Below are 17,774 nucleotides of genomic sequence, written 5' to 3'. Positions count from 1 at the left end.
GAAGCAGAAGAGAAGGGAGAGCGAGCAACAATGCACACACACACACTTTCAAATCCGTGCTGTATTTTTGGACCTGGCTCTGAAAGCTACAGAGGCTGGTGGTGTGTTGATGATCCCTCGACTCAGGTATATGTTCCTACTGTGTTCGTGAGAGTGGTACCTCGGGCAGCACGAAAAGAAGCGTCTTCTATCCATCATTACGAGACCCACGCTCCCAGGTCTTCCGCCTTGTCTGAGCCGTGTGTCTGCCGCCTGTGCCTGCTAGCTACCTTACCTAGTAGCGGACGCTCGTTTGCCAGACGCTCCGGGGACCTGCGCAGAGAGAAAATAGGTCATTCTCTGTCTCTGAGTGTCTCCCCCCCTTTCGCTCGCCACTTTCTTCAAACTCGACACTCGATTTTGAAAGTGTCCGAGAGACCATTCAGCCCTTCTTCCTCTCAAATCTCTTTCCTATACAGACGCCTCACTCGTTTTGGTGGTCTGCCTACTCTATCGCTAATTTGTTACACATCCTCTTCCCTTTAATTTTTTGCCTTTGCTTGTTGATCGCCGTATTTGCGTTTTGCAAGAGAGGAGAAAGAAAGGGAGAGAATCCAGCTGCAGCCTCATCACACACACCACCAACCCGCGTTGCTCAGTCGACAAATCGTGCAGGAAATACGCCTCTTTTTGCTACCTACAACCTTAATCATCACACCCTTCCAGACACTCGCTTCACTGAACGAAATCCTCGACTACCTTCTCAATTCTTACCCATTGACGAAAGACCTCATCGTCTTGTTTACCTCGAGCTAGACGACATCACCAACTCCGAATAGCGTCTCATCGTCCATCGACGTGTTTGTACGCGCCGGACATCACGAACCCAAGCCCATCACCATGGCGAGTGGACGTATGTCCATGTACTCGGTGGCCTCCGAGGGCATGGGAGGTCCTCGTGCCGGCCAACAACCCTCGCAGTTTTCCACCACGACCCTCCTCAACGCCATTCACAACATTTACCTGTCGTCCCAACCCTTCAAGTTGGACGCTGGCACCAGCCTTGTCGTCAACACATGGCTCACCGCAGCACAGGCCGGACCGGACGGGAGAACAGGGGGCACCATAGACCCTGCCCTCGGTGCCAGAGCATGGGAACATGCTCGCCGCCGTGCTGAGGATGGCTGCATCATTCTCGGGTAGGCCTCAACCTCAATCGACAGACAACAATTGCTAATGCTGCTTAGTTCCCTCCACACATCGAGCCCCTCGGTCCTCACGCCATTCCTCTCATCTCTGCCGCTCAACATCCCGTCATCCGTCTACAGGTCACTCGAGGCCATTCAACCTTTCCTGAGATGCTCCACCCCCTACAACCCCTCCGCTTCCAGACAGTCTGCTCTCGGCGTCACCTTGACCCTCAACCTGGCCGGTAACTTCCAGGGAGCCGCCATCGCCCTGTCCCAGGGTGGCATTGATACCGCCAAGGGCCTGCTCAACATCCCCTCTGAACCGGGTTACCGCGCCTTTGACGTCTTTTACTACCTGTTGACGTCGGTCTCAACGCCCGCCGAGAGAGAGTTCTTGGGCCTCAAGCCCGCATCCAGCTATGCCCTGCTTGCGAGATCCGGCACATACGACCCGCCCTCCTACCTCCCCACCGCTGACGATGCCGCTGCTGCCGATGACTTCAGGACTGCCCTCAAGGACATTGGAATCAAGGGCTCAGCGTACCGCAATCTCATCTCTACCCTCGCCGGACTGCTCAAGCTCGGAGACACGCTCGACTACAACCTGGACGAGGACGTCTTTGACGAAATCTGCGAGGATGTGAGCGGCTTGCTGGGTATGGACCCCGAGACCCTCGCCACCCAGTGCACGACACAGGACCGCTCAACGCTGGTTGGCGGTCTGTACGAGGCATTGGTCGACTGGGTCATCTCCAAGGCCAACCAGGCGATCTCGGCGCAGATGGCACGTATCAGAGACGGTACCGAGTCCATCGCAGGCGGTGCCCGCACGCCTACTTCCAACGGCGACGGCGACACTGTCTGCATCGCCATATTGGATGTCCCTGACCCAACCCTGGGCAAGGCCCTGACCATGCGTGGCATCTTTGACGACACCGTGGGCATCAACTCAGAGATGATTGCCGACGGCATCGAGGCTTCTCCCGCCGGCAGCACCGTCGTGCGTGAGATGCAGACAGCCATCGCGGAAGTCGGTCATGAGCTTGGCATCATGTCTGGCGCCGCCGGCAAGGACCGACAGCACGCCCTCGAGAAGCGTGAAGAGGTCCTCGAGAAGATTGGACACTCAGCCGACGACGACGCGTTCCTCAAGAAGCTGCTTTTCCCAGTCTCCGGCCAGGGCATCAACCTCGGGGTTGCTGGACGTCTTGAGCTCGCGTCACTTCTCAGCTCCAGCCGCGTGTGGTACCACCTCTCGATCCACCCCACCGACGACTCTCCCGCCAGCTTGGCTGCTTTGCCTTCAGTCAACTCTGCCTGGTCAGCGGGTACAGTCTCCCGCCAGCTCCGCTCTTGGAGGCTGCCCGAGTGGGCCAATAGGCGAAACAAGAACCTGGACTTCACCGCCGATTTCGATATTGACGAGTTTGTCCAGCGATACGCTGCGCTGGGCTGCCAAGACGGCCGCGAGGGTATCGAGACGTGGATTCTCGAGCGTGGATGGACCAACGGCGAGGTCATCGTCGGCAAGGAGCGTGTGTGGACGCGCGAGAGCACTTGGTGGGAGGCGGAGAGCATGCTCGACATGAAGCCCCTCGACAACAACCTCCCCGGCATGGGCAATGTCCTGGCCGTCAACAACCTCGAGTCGGGCTACTCTGCAAACGGCAGCGGCTACTTCCCGACGCCCATGCTAGACACGACGCCCAACGGCAGCCGTGATCACCTCATTGCCCACCAGCGCAATGCTAGCCAGGGCAACCTCTCCCAACACACCCTCGCCCACAATGCCGCGATGCGTGCTCCCTCGGTCGCTCCTTCGGGCATGCGTTCCGCCCAGAACGGAGACTACGGTCTCGGCACCAAGGGTGACACCTACAAGGGCCAAGTCTTTTACAACAACGAGGGCGAGTTTGTCGGTCAGATGGACCCTGAGATTGCCGACGGCAAGCATGTCGAGGAGAAGACCATGGACAAGGACCGCCGCCTCTGGGTTGCCATTGTGTGGTTCTGGACCTTTTGGATCCCCTCGCCTGTGCTGCGCGTCATTGGCCGCATGAAGCGTCCCGACGTGCGCATGGCTTGGCGTGAAAAGTTCACCCTCGTCTGGTTCATCGTGCTCATCAACGCTGCTATTGTTTTCTGGATTATCGGTTTCGGCAAGCTCCTGTGTCCCAACTTTGACAAGGCCTGGGACAGCGACGAGGTCAGCACGCACGGGGGCGAGACGGATTTCTACGTCAGCTTCCGTGGTGGTGTATACGATGTCTCCAAGTTCTGGAAGACGCAGCACTCCGATACCAACATTGAGACGACCAAGGACAACATGATTCAATTCGCCGGATTGAACATGGACGACTACTTCCCGCCCCCCCTCACTCTGGTGTGCCCCGGTCTGGGAATCGCCTCGACCACCGCACTCCAAGCCAATACCACCCCCGAGTACACGATTGGTATCCACAAGTCTGGCTCTCTGGCCGACGACCGTACGAGCGCGCTTGGCGACTCTGATTGGTACAGCAAGAAGCTGCTGCCGCGCATGAAGGAGTTCTACAAGGGCAACCTCGTCTGGGACAAGGCCGACGTCAAGTCGGACGGTCAGGACAACAGCCACATGTGGGTGATTTACAACGGCGGCGTCTACGACTTTACAAACTACTACCACACCCAGGACGTGTTCAAGCAGGTCGACACGTACAAGTTCCTCAATACCAAGATGATGAGCGCCGTTGAGAATAACCCGGGTGAAGATATTACCGACAACTGGAACACCATCATCAAGGCCGCCGCCAGCAACTCGACCGAGAATACCAGCGTCCAGAACAGTCTCAACTGCGCCAAGAATTTGTTCTACGTGGGTATTCCAGACTTCCGCTACTCCGCTAGGTGCCAGGTCAACAACTACATCATGTTGGCCATGACGATTATTCTCTGCGCCGTCATTCTCATCAAGTTCTTGGCTGCCCTGCAGTTCGGTTCCAAGCGTCGTCCCGCTCCCCAAGACAAGTTTGTTATTTGCCAAGTGCCGGCCTATACCGAAGGCGAAGACTCGTTGCGGAAGGCGCTCGACTCTTTGACGGCCCTTCAGTACGACAACAAGCGCAAGCTCATCTGTGTCATTTGTGACGGTGTCATTGTCGGTGAAGGCAACGATCGTCCTACCCCCAAGATTGTCCTGGATATCCTCGGCGTCGACCCCAAGGTTGACCCGCCCGCGCTGCCCTTCAAGTCTGTCGGCACGGGTAGCGAGCAACTCAACTACGGCAAGGTGTACTCTGGTCTGTACGAGTTCGAGGGCAACGTCGTCCCCTACCTCGTCATTGTCAAGTGCGGCAAGGAATCCGAGCAGAGCAAGGCCAAGCCCGGTAACCGAGGCAAGCGTGACTCCCAGATTCTGCTGATGAGCTTCCTCAACCGCGTCCACCACCGTTCCCCCATGTCCCCGCTCGAGCTTGAAATGTTCCACCAGATCAACAACATCATTGGCGTGGACCCCGAACTGTACGAATACCTCATGATGATTGACGCCGATACCTGTGTCCGGGAAGACTCGCTCAACAGACTGGTTTCCGCCTGTGCCAACGACGCCAAGATTGCCGGTATCTGTGGTGAGACTGGTCTGCAAAACGACGACAAGACCTGGTGGACCATGATTCAAGTCTACGAGTACTTCATCTCCCACAACCTGGCCAAGGCTTTCGAGTCTCTCTTCGGATCCGTCACCTGTTTGCCCGGATGGTATGTACCCTCACTTCTTCCTTATAATACCCAGCTAACCCGTCAGTTTCACAATGTACCGTCTGCGCACCGTCGACAAGGGCAAGCCGCTCATTATCTCGGACAACATCATCCGCGACTACGCCGTGTGTGACGTCGACACTCTCCACAAGAAGAACCTGCTGTCCCTTGGTGAGGATCGTTATCTGACGACGCTCATGACCAAGTACTTCCCGTCCATGAAGTTCAAATTCATCCCCGACGCGTACTGCCAGACTGCCGCCCCCGAGTCGTGGAGCGTTCTGCTGTCCCAACGTCGTCGCTGGATCAACTCCACCATCCACAACCTGTTTGAACTGATGAAACTCAAGGAGATGTGCGGTTTCTGCTGCTTCAGCATGCGCTTCATCGTCTTTATTGATCTCTGTGGTACCATTATCCTCCCGGCTACGACCTTCTACCTCGGCTACCTCATCTACCTTGTGGCCAGTGGGACCGGACAGTTCCCCATGATTTCCATCATTATGCTGGCCGCGGTGTACGGTCTCCAAGCCCTCATCTTTATCCTGAAACGGCAGTGGCAGCACATCGGATGGATGATCATCTACATCCTCGCCTTCCCCATCTACAACTTTGCGCTCCCCATCTACTCCTTCTGGAACCAGGACAACTTCTCGTGGGGTAACACTCGTATCGTCATTGGAGAAAAGGGCATGAAGAAGCTCATCGCCGTGGACGACGAAGGCTTCGACCCCCGCAGCATCCCGCTCCAGCGTTGGGACGACTACGCCATGATGAATAACCTTCCCGGCCGCCGCGGCGGCTACATGGAGAAGGCCGACATGGGCTACGACGACCAGTACGAGATGGACGAGATCCGCTCCGTCTACTCGTCCGTCCGCCAGGGCTCCGTCCTCACGGGCATGAACCGCAACAACCACTACGTCCCGCCCCAGTCGCCCGCGCCCTTTGGCGGCATGGCCCGCGCCTCGGGCGCCACGAGCCCCTACCACCACGACCAGCACATGGCCAACCGCCAGTCCATGGTCTCGCTCGGCGCCCACGACATCAACCGCGGCCAGACGCCCTTCCAGGACTTCCCCAGCAGCCGCCCGAGCGTCTCCAATCTCCGCGGCCAGGCCAGCGTCTCCCCCGGCCTGGGCGTCGGCAACAACCGCTCGCAGTCGGCCCTCGGCATCAACCGCCAGCAGGCCGGCGCTGCGCAGTCGACGTCGTCGTTTGACTTCCAGCGCGGCAACATGCAAGGCCCCGACGATGGCATGATCATTGACGCCATCCAGGGCGTCCTGCGCGAGGTCGACCTCGACACGGTGACCAAGAAGCAGGTGCGCGCCCTCGTCGAGCAGAGGCTGCAGACGGGTCTCGTCGGCGAGAGGAGGACGTTTATGGACAGACAGATTGACAACGAGCTGGCCAACATGTAAACAACGTACGTGTGCCAGCACCACAACGGCAATCGTACATAGCATGGCCAGCTTTCATCTGTCGTATAATGAGGGCATTTAAAAAAAACTCGGGGCGTTGCGATCTAGGGGCATGTCTTGGATACAAATCCTGTTTACCACGTTTCTTTCTCTTTATTTGGGGGCATATCGTAGTTCTTTGGCACCACCGGATAATACATCTCCTAGTAGTTCAAATTAATCTGTATGAGACAATGGACCTTCATTATGGACCGTGTGAAGAACTTTTATTCTTGTCTACTCATGTCCTCCGCTCCTGAATCTTGCCAACGCCGTTGAGCCGCAGATAGACATCGGTGCCCCAGCCGTACAGGCTCTGCACGGCAATCCCACCACCAAAGTACTCGGCGTACGCCCGACTCAGCGGCAGTCCGTACCCGAGTCCCGCAATCGAGCTCCCGCCAGCACTCGCGCTGGAAATGACATTCAGCCCACCATCATCGGACCCGGGGAACTCGTCGTCGTCGGAAAAGGTGGTGAAGGAGTAGGACCAGATGTTGGGCAGCACCTCGGGGGAGATGCCGCCGCCGCGGTCGCGGATCCGAATCGTCACGCCGGGAACGTTATCCTCGAGCGGCTTGATGGCGTCGCTTCTGAACTCGCCGCGCGTCTCTTTGGGCACCTCGATCTTGAGGTGCTGGTTTGGTCGGGGCGGCTCCGGGGCGATGGTGACGACGATGGGCTCCTTGTTGTCCCTGGCTTCCACGGTGGCTCGGAAGGCATTCTTGAGGAGCTCAGTGACTATGTATTCGAGGTGCATCGGTATAAACGCAAACGTGGTGTCGGGCTCGCCGTCGATGACGAGCTGCGGCCGTACGCCGTACCGCAGCTCGCAAATGTCAGCCACGAAGCCGGCACAGGATTCGATGATGTGGGCGGGCTTGAGAGCCGTGTCGATGACGCCAATGTAGCTGGGCTGCTCCGGGCACGGGGTCGGGCTGGCCTGCGGGTCAAAGTGCGGCTGGGAGCTGTAGTGCAGGGCAATGTGCTGCTCGGCGACGAGGCGGGTGCCGATGCGGGCGCGGAGATGCTCGTCGAGGAAGCGGGTGACCTCTTGCGGGGAGATGTAGCGGCGGCACTCGAGGAAGCCGCGGGCGAGAATGGGGATTGTGTCGGTGTGGGTTGCAACGAGCTCGGCCAGGACCTCTGTGAAGCGGATCTCGTCGTCGAGAGTGCGAACAGCGCTGTCGCCGCCCTTTGTCCACCAGGGGAGGAGAGTGGAGAGAGAGTGGACGTAGTTGTTGTAGATGCGGCTGATGTTGGGGTTGGAGACGACAATGTAAGGGAGGTTGCGGAGAGCCTGGATGCGGTGGGCGAGGCGGATCGGGAGGAGGGAGAGGGTGAAGTTGGCCGAGGACAGCAGGGACTTTTCGCTCAGAGGAGGGCGGCCGTGTCTTTTGATGTTAGTGCGTGCAATTAGGATCAATGGTTAGGGAGTGTAAGTACTTGACTAGGTCGGTGAGGCTCAAGGGATGCTGCGTCTTGTTGGCGAGCTGGACAATCTCGTGGTCGTCGACACGGGACAGGTGGTGGGAGGAGCCATGGCGGTGACTGTGACGGCGGCCGTGCCGAGAGGAAGAGAGCAGACGAGTGTGTGAAGGAGTAGTGAGTTGTGCGAGTATCCTCTGGGGCGTCTTATGCCTCAATGGTCTCGCGATGGGTATCATGGCGGCATTGTCGATGTTGCAAAGAGGAGTGATACGGTCAAGGGGAAATCCGTTGGGGAGGTTTCTGGTGCAACACGCAGTAACAGCAGCAGTAGCAGCAGCGGAAAGAGCATGAGATCATGCGCTTTGGGACCTTAGCGCGCGTGGTTTGTGGGGTTCCCAGTGGCTACCGACGGCGCCTGGGTGAGGTGGTCCGGGCTCTCCATGAGCCCCGCGCCGGGGGTGGTGAGACACTTGGACCTCTGGCGGCGGGGGCCGATTCCAAGCGCCTTGATGCTACCGGCAGGTACCTCGTTGTTTGTACGAATGAGGATCTTGATGATGTTAAAGGACATGTTTGCCTAGCTGCCTTATTGGGGCAGGTTGCTACGACCCCAGCGTCACAAACAATGAAACCAGCCAACAGAGGTGAAGCGTAAATCATTAAGAATCTCGTGAGTCTAAGGTATGTAGTGGATCAAGTACATCTTGCCAGCCCCTCGCTCGGGATACATCCCTCTATTGCGTCTTGACCTCCTGGTCCTTCTCGACATGCTTGACGTGCTCGTGGCTCTCGAGGGTTGAGATCTGGTCCTCGGGGAACTCGACGCTGTAGTTGGTCAGTCAGCTGTACTGGTGAGGGAGATGGGGGAGAGCGTACGAGAAACCCTTGATCAGGCTGTACTCGTGGCCAATCTTTCCTCCCTGGTCGGTGGCGTGCTTCTTGGCACTGACATGTTATTAGCTTTCTAGATTTGTACCGTCGTGAAAGAGATGACTTACGCCGCGACCTGGTCGGCGGAGGCGTCCTCCTTGCAGGTGACCTGGAGGTGGTTAGCTTGCTGAACATCGATGGCAGTGTAGGAAAGTTGTACTCACAATGTAGGTAGGCATTTTGATGGTTGTGTTTGGGTTTGTGTGGTGGAAGTTGTAGTTTGTGGTTGTGCAAGAGCGAGATTGAAGTTGACAAGCTCCCAGGTTGGACAGAGGCCGACAGAGTCTCTTTATAACCAAGCCGCCAGGACTCATGCCTGCCCGGTTTGCTAAGGGATGTGCTACCTTCCAGACGGTACACACCAGTGACAGTGACGGATGGGTGTGGGAACTCGATGTGGGCTACCTACTGCGTACAGCCGGGAACTAACAGTGATGCGGAAAGGTTCGTGGGTGGCCCAGCGAGTGGAGGGGAAGGTCCATGCAACCACAGCAACTATCTACCTAATGTCCCTGGACCACGACTGCGTGGGTGTGGACGCCTGTGTGGTACGTATGGCATTGGATGGCACCAGCATCTGCTTGCTCCCTACGGTTAAGGTAGTGCTCCCCCAATGCACACGCAATACGTCATCCCTCCTTTGCGCATGTCTTGAGCCGAGATGGTCGCCTCCATCTGCCTGCCAGACAACCAACAAGTTATCCCTCAAAGACATCTGTGGCGCATAGAGCGCATCCACAACACGTCCGACGTACACAGCCGAGATAAGACGCGAGAAACAGACCAGATCTGGCGTCTTATGCATCTCGTTTCTTCACGCATCATCCTGCCGGTGCGCGCAGAGGATTGCGGAGCTTTGGATTGTCTTGTGACTTGGCCCAGACACCAATCAATGCGTTCCCGGCCATCTCTCACCATCTCCCACCACCGGGTCGTCATCGCCATGCCGTCATTGCTGACCTAACCAGTCTTTACCTGTATGGTGTACCTATTCGATGTACCTCTGTTCGTAACTACCTTGGGAAGTTATTCTGGGGTCCTTGCCGACTTTGCGTCGTATACCACCACGTCCTCATCCAACGTGGTCCCTGACATTCTTCGAAAACACCCAGATACCATGAGACATTACAGAATCGTAATCGTAAAGATATCATCGTGTAAAGACCATGCATCAGACTCATCATCGTGGGTTCGGCTCACGACGATCTCCGAGGGAGGGGCACAGAGGGGTAACACGACCCCGAGGAAGTGGGGGCACGTCCTATCTTATCGATAGTCAGATTAGATAAGCCACCTCGGACCCGCAACAAATTTTTGATCGATAGCAGTCGAGTCGCGAAGCGCTGCGACGAAAAAAAAAACCCCCCAAGGCCTATCTTTCGTCGTGTAGTTGCAGGACCTCCCAACATCTTTGGGCCACGCCGTCATGGAGGACCAAGTACACAAGCCTCACCGCAAGGCGAAAGACAAGAAGGGAAAGCAGCAGACCGGGGGTGAGTCTTGTGTCTCCACGAACACCCGCCAATTCGAATACTGACGAGCGCGCAGAAAAGAACCCCAAGGCCTTTGCCTTCTCTAACCCCGGAAAGCTTGCCAGGTCGGCCGCGAGATCTTCAGATGTGCGGCCCTTCCTCTTGCTCACATAGCATACCAGCAACTGACTTGTACCTGTACAGATCAAAGAACGACGCTTCCATGTCCCTCAAGTCGACCGCCTCCCCGACGAGCCGCCACCGAGGCTGGTCACCATCGTGGGACCGCCCGGTGTCGGCAAGACGACCCTCCTCAAGTCCCTGATCCGGCGATACGCAAAGGAGACCGTGTCCGATCCCCAAGGCCCCATCACCGTCGTCACCTCCAAGAAGCAGCGCTTGACCTTTGTCGAGTGCCCCAATGAGCTCGAGGCCATGGTCGACATGGCCAAGATCGCCGACATTGTCCTCCTCATGATTGACGGCAACTACGGATTCGAGATGGAGACAATGGAGTTCCTCAACATCCTCGCCGCCACCGGTATGCCCGGCAACGTCTTTGGCATCCTCACGCATCTCGACCTGTTCCGGAAACCGCAGGCGCTGAGGGACGCCAAGAAGCGACTCAAGAAGAGGCTGTGGAGCGAGCTGTACGCCGGCGCCCACCTCTTTTACCTCTCTGGTGTCATGAACGGACGTTACCCCGATCGCGAAATTCACAACCTCTCCCGTTTCCTGTCCGTCATGAAGAACCCGCGCCCCCTGATCTGGAGAAACTCCCACCCGTACACCATCATCGACAGCTACCGAGACATCACCCACCCCACAAAGATTGAGGAGGACCCCATGTGCGACCGGTCGATCGTGTTGTCGGGCTACCTGCGCGGCACCAACATGACGCAGCAGGGGCAAAGAGTTCACGTTCCGGGCCTGGGCGACTTTACCGTGGCTAACCTCGAAGTCATGCCCGACCCGTGCCCGACACCCGCCATGGAACAGGCCCTTGCCAAGGTCACCGGCAAGACGACACGACGACGCCTGGACGAGAAGGAGAAGAAGCTCTACGCGCCCATGTCCGACCGCAGCGGTCTCAAGATTGACGGCGACGCCATCTGGATCACGAGGGAAAAGGGATTCACGCTCGACAAGGACGCCGAGGACGGCGAGCGCGGCGAGGGTGAGGAGCTCATCGTGGGACTTCAGGGCGAGCGGAAGCTGCTGGGCCAGACCGAGGAGGGCGTGCAGCTCTTCAGGGGAGGCGAACAGCTGAAGCAAGTGGCCGAGGAGGAGGACAAGGGTAGGAAGACGCAGCGCCACGCACGTTTCGCCAACCGCGACGAGGAATCCGACGCCGAGCTGGACGACGATGAGGGGTTCGTCAGCGGGGAAGACGAGGGCGAGTCCGACGTGGAAGAGGAGTTCAACGAGGGCAAGCTGGGCAAGATGTTCCGGAAAACCGCCGACAAGGACGCCCAAGAAGACGACATCGCCTTTGCCGACAGCGACTCGGACCTCGGCTCAATATCGGGGCTCGAAGATGAGGACGAGGACTCGGACCAAGACATGGACCAAGAGGACTTTGACTCTGACGAAGAGGCAGCGGCCATGAAGTGGAAGGAGAACATGGCAGAGCGCGCAAAGAAGCTTCACGGCAAGCGACGCTCGTACCACACACCAGACCTGGCCAGGTTCATGTACGACGAGAAGCTGTCGCCCGACGAGGCGCTGCAAAAGTGGCGCGGCGAGGACCAGGAAGAAGAAGACATTGAAGCGGATGAGGACGACGACTTTTTCCAAAAGTCCAAGCAGGACAAGGAGGACAAGGTCGAGGACAGATCGATACCCGTGTACGACTACCAAGACCTGGCGGCGAAGTGGTCGCAGGCGGCGGCCGTCGAGGCTCTGCGGAAGCGCTTCACCACGGCGGGTATGCGTGACGACGACGGAGATGACGATGACGAGTTTGACGGCATCGACGATGACGAGGAGGAGGAGGACGACGAGGGTGATGGTGTCTTTGAGGATCTCGAGACGGGCGAGCAGCACGGAGGGGACGCGGAGGAACCCACAGAGGAAGAAGCGTTCGACACGGAGCGTGAAAAGAACGCAAAGCGTAAGGAGGAGCTCAAGCTGCGCTTCGAAGAGGAAGACCGCGAGGGATTCATGAACGATAAAGCCAACGCCCGGCGGGAAGGCGCGGCAGGCGACCAGGAGTTCGGCGAGGACGACTGGTACGAGGCGCAAAAGGCCGTCATCCAGAAGCAACTCGACATCAACAAGGCCGAGTTCGAGACGCTGGACGAGCGGCAGCGGGCGGCCGTCGAAGGCTACCGCGCCGGCAAGTACGCAAAGATTGTGCTCGAGGGCGTTCCCGCCGAGTTTGTCGAAAAGTTCAACCCGCGCAACCCCATCATCATCGGCGGCCTGTCCCCGACCGAGGACCGCTTCGGCTTCGTCCAGGTGCGCATCAAGAAGCACCGCTGGCACAAGAAGATTCTCAAGTCCAACGACCCCTTGATCTTCTCCCTCGGCTGGCGCCGCTTCCAGACCATGCCCATCTACAGCACCTCGGACTCGCGGACGAGGAACCGCATGCTGAAATACACGCCCGAGCACACGCACTGCTTCGCGACCGTCTACGGTCCGCTCATCGCGCCCAGCACGGGCTTCGTCTGCTTCAACTCCTTCTCGCCCGAGAACCCGGGCTTCCGCATCGCGGCGACCGGCACCGTCCTCAGCGTCGACGAGTCGACCGAGATTGTCAAGAAGCTCAAGCTCACGGGTACCGCCGACAAGATCCACAAGAACACGGCCTTTATCAAGGGCATGTTCAACACAGCGCTCGAGATCGCCAAATTCGAGGGCGCCGCCATCAAGACCGTCTCGGGCGTCCGCGGCCAGATCAAACGCGCTCTCTCCAAGCCCGAGGGCCACTTCCGCGCCACCTTCGAGGACAAGATCCTCTACAGCGACATCGTCTTCCTCCGCGCCTGGTACCCGATCAAGCCCCACCGCTTCTACAACCCGGTCACGAACCTCGTCGGGTGGCAGGCGATGCGTCTCACCGGCCAAGTGCGCCGCGACGAAGGGATCGACACGCCCCTCGAGAAGAACAGCCAGTACCGCAAGATCGAGCGCCAGACGCGGCACTTCAACCCGCTGCGCGTCCCGCGCGCCCTGGCCGCCGAGCTGCCCTTCAAGTCGCAAATCGTGCAGCAGCGCAAGCAGAAGAAGGAGACGTACATGCAGAAGCGCGCCGTGGTGCTCAACAAGGAAGAGAAGACGGCGCGGAACCTGCTGCAGCAGCTGTCGACGATCCGCAACGACAAGGTCGCCAAGCGCGCCGCCAAGAAGGAGGAGAAGCGCGCCGAGTACCGCAAGAAGATTGCCGACTCGGACGAGAAGAAGGAGGCGCGGGAGAAGAAGGAGAGCAAGGAGTTCTGGCGCAAGAACGGGCGGAAGCGCCAGGCTGCTGACGACGGAGGCAGTGGTGGTGGACAGAAGCGCAGCAAAAAGTAAATATTCGGAACACGGAAAACGGGAGACTAAAAGCAAGTAAGAGAGAGACAGAGTATGTGTAATCAAGGGCGCTTGGCTGTCATTTGCATTAGACGGCGCAGGCTGTGAAGCCTCTCAGTAGGGTATCTAACTTCAAAATCATTTCCTTGATACGTGCCCGTCGCTTGTGTCTATTTGCGCCTTTCTTGCTTCGTACTCTGAGCCTCTGATGGCTATGAGGAGTAGGACGTTACTCGTGAATGATTACGAGGTCGATGACTTGCGGCGCAATACTCATAGTACTCAACCTTGGTGACATGAATAGCTCTCAGGCATCCTAGGTGACTCTCATCAGCCAGCCCAACTAACATCATCACACGATCAAACCGTTGCCATTCTCGTCTTGACCATGGCCAACTCGGAACTCTTGGCCCATGTGCCGCTCGGGGTCTGACGGTAGCAGACCAGCTTGCCATCGTCGCCAGTACTGGCCAGGATCTGTCCGTCGTCGTCAAACCCGACGCGCCAGACGGGCGTGCGGTGGCTGTCGAGCTTGGCGACTTCCTTGAAGACGTGCTTCACCTGGCCCGGCTGCCCCGAAAAGTGCCGTTCCGCATGCGAGCCAGACTTTGCCAGGCTTGCGCTGAGTCCCGACTGATGCTGCTGCTGCTGCTGCTTGTCGTTCGTCTGCCCTCCCGCCTTTGCCGATGCTTGCGCGTAGTGATTTTCGTGCTTGGTAAGCTCCGTCGTGGCCCACGTCTTGCCGTCGTCGGCCGAGTGCGGCGTGTCGATGCGAAACACGCGCACGCAGCCGTCCTGGCACGCCGTCGCGATGGTGTCGTATCCCCGAATGTTGCCCATCGCCCACGCCACGTCGCGTACGAGGCCGCGGTGGACACCCACCTCGACGGCAAGATAAAACTCTCGTTGTGTCTGCGCCACGCCGTACGAAGTCGCAATGACGTCCCTCGAGCGATAGATCTTGACCGACGACATGCCCGCCACGACGAGCCCCAAGGAGTCGCTCGCCACGCCCGCCCTCAGCGCGTTGTAGCACGGGTCCAGGTTCGGGTCGAAGCGGACCTTGAAGCTAATCTCCTCGCCGCGGCTCGGCTTGGGGCATATGCTCAGCTCGTCGATTTGTGTGTATTCCGACATGTTTTCGGGCTGTTCGTTCTCGTACACCACCAGGCGGCCCTCGGTGGAGAGCAGGGCGAGGTACGTGTGCCGCGTCTCCTCGTTGTGCTTCATGGAAAAGGAGCGGTAGGGGTATTTGGGAGAGCGCATTTCGTAGGCGGCTTTGCTCGTCGTCGCGCGGCTGCTGGCGCTGAATCGGCGACCCGGTGCTGCTGACGGGTCTTCCGCCCACAGCTTGAAGCGGCCTTCTATGCCGAGGGAGGCAATGAGGTTCGGGTACACTGTCGGGGGGAGCCATTGGAGCTGGGGGCGAAGCAAAGGTCAGCCAGGTTCGCAGCGGCGGTTCGCTCGCGGCTCATGTGTTCATACCTCGAGTATCTCGCCGCCATGGGCACCCCAGGTATCGCAGTGGTGCCAGACGCCGTCCTTGTGCCGGTTGAAGACCTTGATCTTGCCGTCTACGGACCCTGTCGCGCACCGGTCGCCGTAGGCGTTGAAGGCAACGGCCTGGACGAGGTCCTGGTGTCCATGCTGGAGATTTAGGTCGAATCCGGTCTTTTCTTCGGCAATTGCAGGTACTTCGTGAGGGTATGTCGCCATCTTGTGCCGAATTGAGTGATGGGGAGCTCGTCACAATACTCGTACAGTGAGGTCGTGGTGTTGTAGATGCGACCGAGTTGAAGGTTGGGCGAGGGAGCTCTGCCCCGCGCATTTAGCTTCGGTACGTACCGCCCAGGAGTGACAAGCTCAACTTCAGTCAAACATAGAATTAACAAATTATCGATAGGCCATTTCGTAATTCCAATTGAATCCAGAGTATTCGAGAATCATAGGTCTTAGATAGAGGCCCACGTTAATTAAGCCCAACATCACTGACAGTTGATCTCACAACGACCCAGAGCATCCCTCAGATGGACTAACACACAACCACACAAAACAAACAACCGCTCCAGTGTCTCGAGCAATTATTGAGAACATTGTAGAACAATTCAAATTCAAGGCTATACAGTGTCATTTTCTCCAAATCAAAGACCACCCAGGTTCAATCATCCCCCTCGACGTTGATGCGTAGCTCCTGTAGCTTCTCATAAAGCGCTGGTATGCCCTTCCCAAATGCAAGTGAATGTGGGACATCCTTGAGGGGATGGGCCGGCCCGTAGCTGACATTCTCGACAGTAACCAACAAGTTGCGCACAAAGTTGCCATCCCACAGGTTTTCTCGCTGGGGGTAGTTTCGCAGCACCCCCAGGGCCTTCCCCTGAATAATGGGGTCTTGACAAGTAACGAGTATAAAGTAGAGGGGCGGTATAATGCCGATGTCAAGCGTAAACGACCGAGGCATCGCCCCAGTTTCCAGCTGCTTGGTAAGCAGCCCTTGGTGTAACAGGATAGCCAACGACACGAGCTCCGCGTACTGGGCGACGACGTCGGGCGACTGCTGCCTCTGGTGCGGCTGCTGATGCAGCGTCTGACATATCAGACGCGCGCACTTGTAGTGGAGCATATCTAGGCAGATGGAATGGTGCTCTTCCGTACCGCTCACCGGCGCCTGGGACGTCTCCATGAACCGTTGGAAGAGACCCGTAAGGCGATTGCCCCGTTCCATGAGGATCTCGTGCTGGCGGTGCGGTACGGGGCGCACCCAGAACTCGTCGTCGCCTTGTTGCTCCTTTGTGAGCCAGACCAGGGCGAACACGTCACGCGTGTATTGCACGATGGCTCGGTGCGCATCCGCAATGGTCTCGAATTCTTCCAGCAGTGTGCCGTCGAGCTCTCGCCCCTCGTACAGCTTGATGGCGATAACGGGCTTGAAGTTCTCGGCAAAGAGCGCGCATGAAATCTCCCACGTGGCAAAGAGTCTCAGGATATAGTCCATTGCCAAGACGTCTTCCAAGGGGTCTGCACTAGCATGAGCGGGCACGGCATCTCGTAGCTCGTTGAGCTTGCTCATGGGCAGACTCTCAATGATGCGCAGGCCATTCGAAAGATGCGTCAGCGCTGGTCGCCAGTTATTCCGCAAGGACTCGATACAGACAAACGACACGCAGCAGAGGAGAGTGACGGTGATCCTGTCCCTCATCGGAACATGGGCATAGCTGGAGAGCTTGGACATGGCCGTGCCGTACTGCTGGATGGTGAAGATTTCGAGCTCGCGGGGAGGCGCCTCTCCGCCACGAGGAGGGGCTGTCTGGTACATGTGATGGGCAGAGCCGAGGGCGACGATGGCGTGCTTCACGGCCTCGTCCGAGTGGCTTAACTGGGTCGCGATACGGCTCCAGAAACTGGTGAGGTTCGTGACATGGTTCGAGAGGCCGGCTTCTGCCATGCGGCGGAAGCGGTGGAAGTAGAGACGCTCCGTATGTGTACCGTCAATGTCGGCAACGAGGGGACGCAGCAATCGAGGGTTTTGGCTTTCAGACAAGACTCGGATGAGTAGATTCTGGGGAACGGGAACATCGCTGTCTCTTGGCCGAACCGGTAGGCCTTTGTCATAGCCGTCGCAAGCCCGGCCTGTTGACGTGCAACGCGAACAGGCGGGCCGCTCCTCTCCACACTTGATGCGTCTGATTCTAGGGGTTGATTTAGTATCCAGTGGGGGGCTAAGCACAAGTTGAGGTCTTACTTGCTGCCACCGAGTCAGTTCAGGTCGATTGCAATGGTTCAAAGAGACTTACCAAGTCAGACAGCCGGTCCGCACCTTGGGCTTGCTCGCTCTTTTTCGCTTCGCAGTGATGATTGCCCTGTCTAGCGCAGGCGTGGCGATGCCGCTTTCCTGTGATGTAGATGCCATTCGTGACGAAGCAGCCGGCAGATCTAGTAATCCCGGGCTTTGTCTGTTTATTTAGGGCTGAGGTGGGCTGCGGATCGCCGACCAGTCATGGTAATCATGGAGTAATATGACGAGAAGTTCCTCCTCCTTGTCCATGCCCGGTTGC

General features: G+C 57.9%; 5 protein-coding genes across 5 annotated transcripts; 2 read left to right on the top strand and 3 right to left on the bottom strand.

Moving 5' to 3' along the window:
• Positions 1 to 879: 879 nt before the first annotated feature.
• Positions 880 to 6,331, top strand: BDZ83DRAFT_649557 (class V chitin synthase; the record flags this gene model as incomplete). Its single annotated transcript, XM_060510291.1, has 3 exons — positions 880 to 1,178; positions 1,227 to 4,907; positions 4,954 to 6,331. 3 exons carry the CDS (start codon positions 880 to 882, stop codon positions 6,329 to 6,331), a joined length of 5,358 nt encoding a protein of 1,785 aa, XP_060367495.1.
• Positions 6,332 to 6,611: 280 nt separating this feature from the next.
• On the bottom strand, positions 6,612 to 8,910 carry BDZ83DRAFT_649556 (mitochondrial pyruvate dehydrogenase kinase; the record flags this gene model as incomplete). The annotated part of the gene is made up of 3 exons (XM_060510290.1): positions 6,612 to 7,764; positions 8,800 to 8,858; positions 8,896 to 8,910. 3 exons carry the CDS (start codon positions 8,908 to 8,910, stop codon positions 6,612 to 6,614), a joined length of 1,227 nt encoding a protein of 408 aa, XP_060367494.1.
• Positions 8,911 to 10,157: 1,247 nt separating this feature from the next.
• On the top strand, positions 10,158 to 13,722 carry BDZ83DRAFT_749988 (AARP2CN domain-containing protein; the record flags this gene model as incomplete). The annotated part of the gene is made up of 3 exons (XM_060513856.1): positions 10,158 to 10,224; positions 10,280 to 10,350; positions 10,408 to 13,722. 3 exons carry the CDS (start codon positions 10,158 to 10,160, stop codon positions 13,720 to 13,722), a joined length of 3,453 nt encoding a protein of 1,150 aa, XP_060367493.1.
• Positions 13,723 to 14,082: 360 nt separating this feature from the next.
• Positions 14,083 to 15,438, bottom strand: BDZ83DRAFT_572323 (WD domain-containing protein; the record flags this gene model as incomplete). The annotated part of the gene is made up of 2 exons (XM_060504491.1): positions 14,083 to 15,141; positions 15,208 to 15,438. The coding sequence occupies 2 exons, from the start codon at positions 15,436 to 15,438 to the stop codon at positions 14,083 to 14,085; spliced, it is 1,290 nt and encodes a 429-aa protein (XP_060367492.1).
• A 442-nt stretch (positions 15,439 to 15,880) lies between these two features.
• On the bottom strand, positions 15,881 to 17,629 carry BDZ83DRAFT_717746 (uncharacterized protein; the record flags this gene model as incomplete). The annotated part of the gene is made up of 2 exons (XM_060511983.1): positions 15,881 to 17,278; positions 17,537 to 17,629. 2 exons carry the CDS (start codon positions 17,627 to 17,629, stop codon positions 15,881 to 15,883), a joined length of 1,491 nt encoding a protein of 496 aa, XP_060367491.1.
• Positions 17,630 to 17,774: the final 145 nt, after the last annotated feature.

Source organism: Colletotrichum acutatum (genome assembly GCF_030867785.1).
Source record: "Colletotrichum acutatum strain CBS 112980 chromosome Unknown BDZ83scaffold_24, whole genome shotgun sequence".
Taxonomy (NCBI): domain Eukaryota; kingdom Fungi; phylum Ascomycota; class Sordariomycetes; order Glomerellales; family Glomerellaceae; genus Colletotrichum; species Colletotrichum acutatum.
The sequence above is the reverse complement of the archived record's forward strand: the minus strand, read 5'-3'. Positions and strand labels throughout refer to the sequence as shown.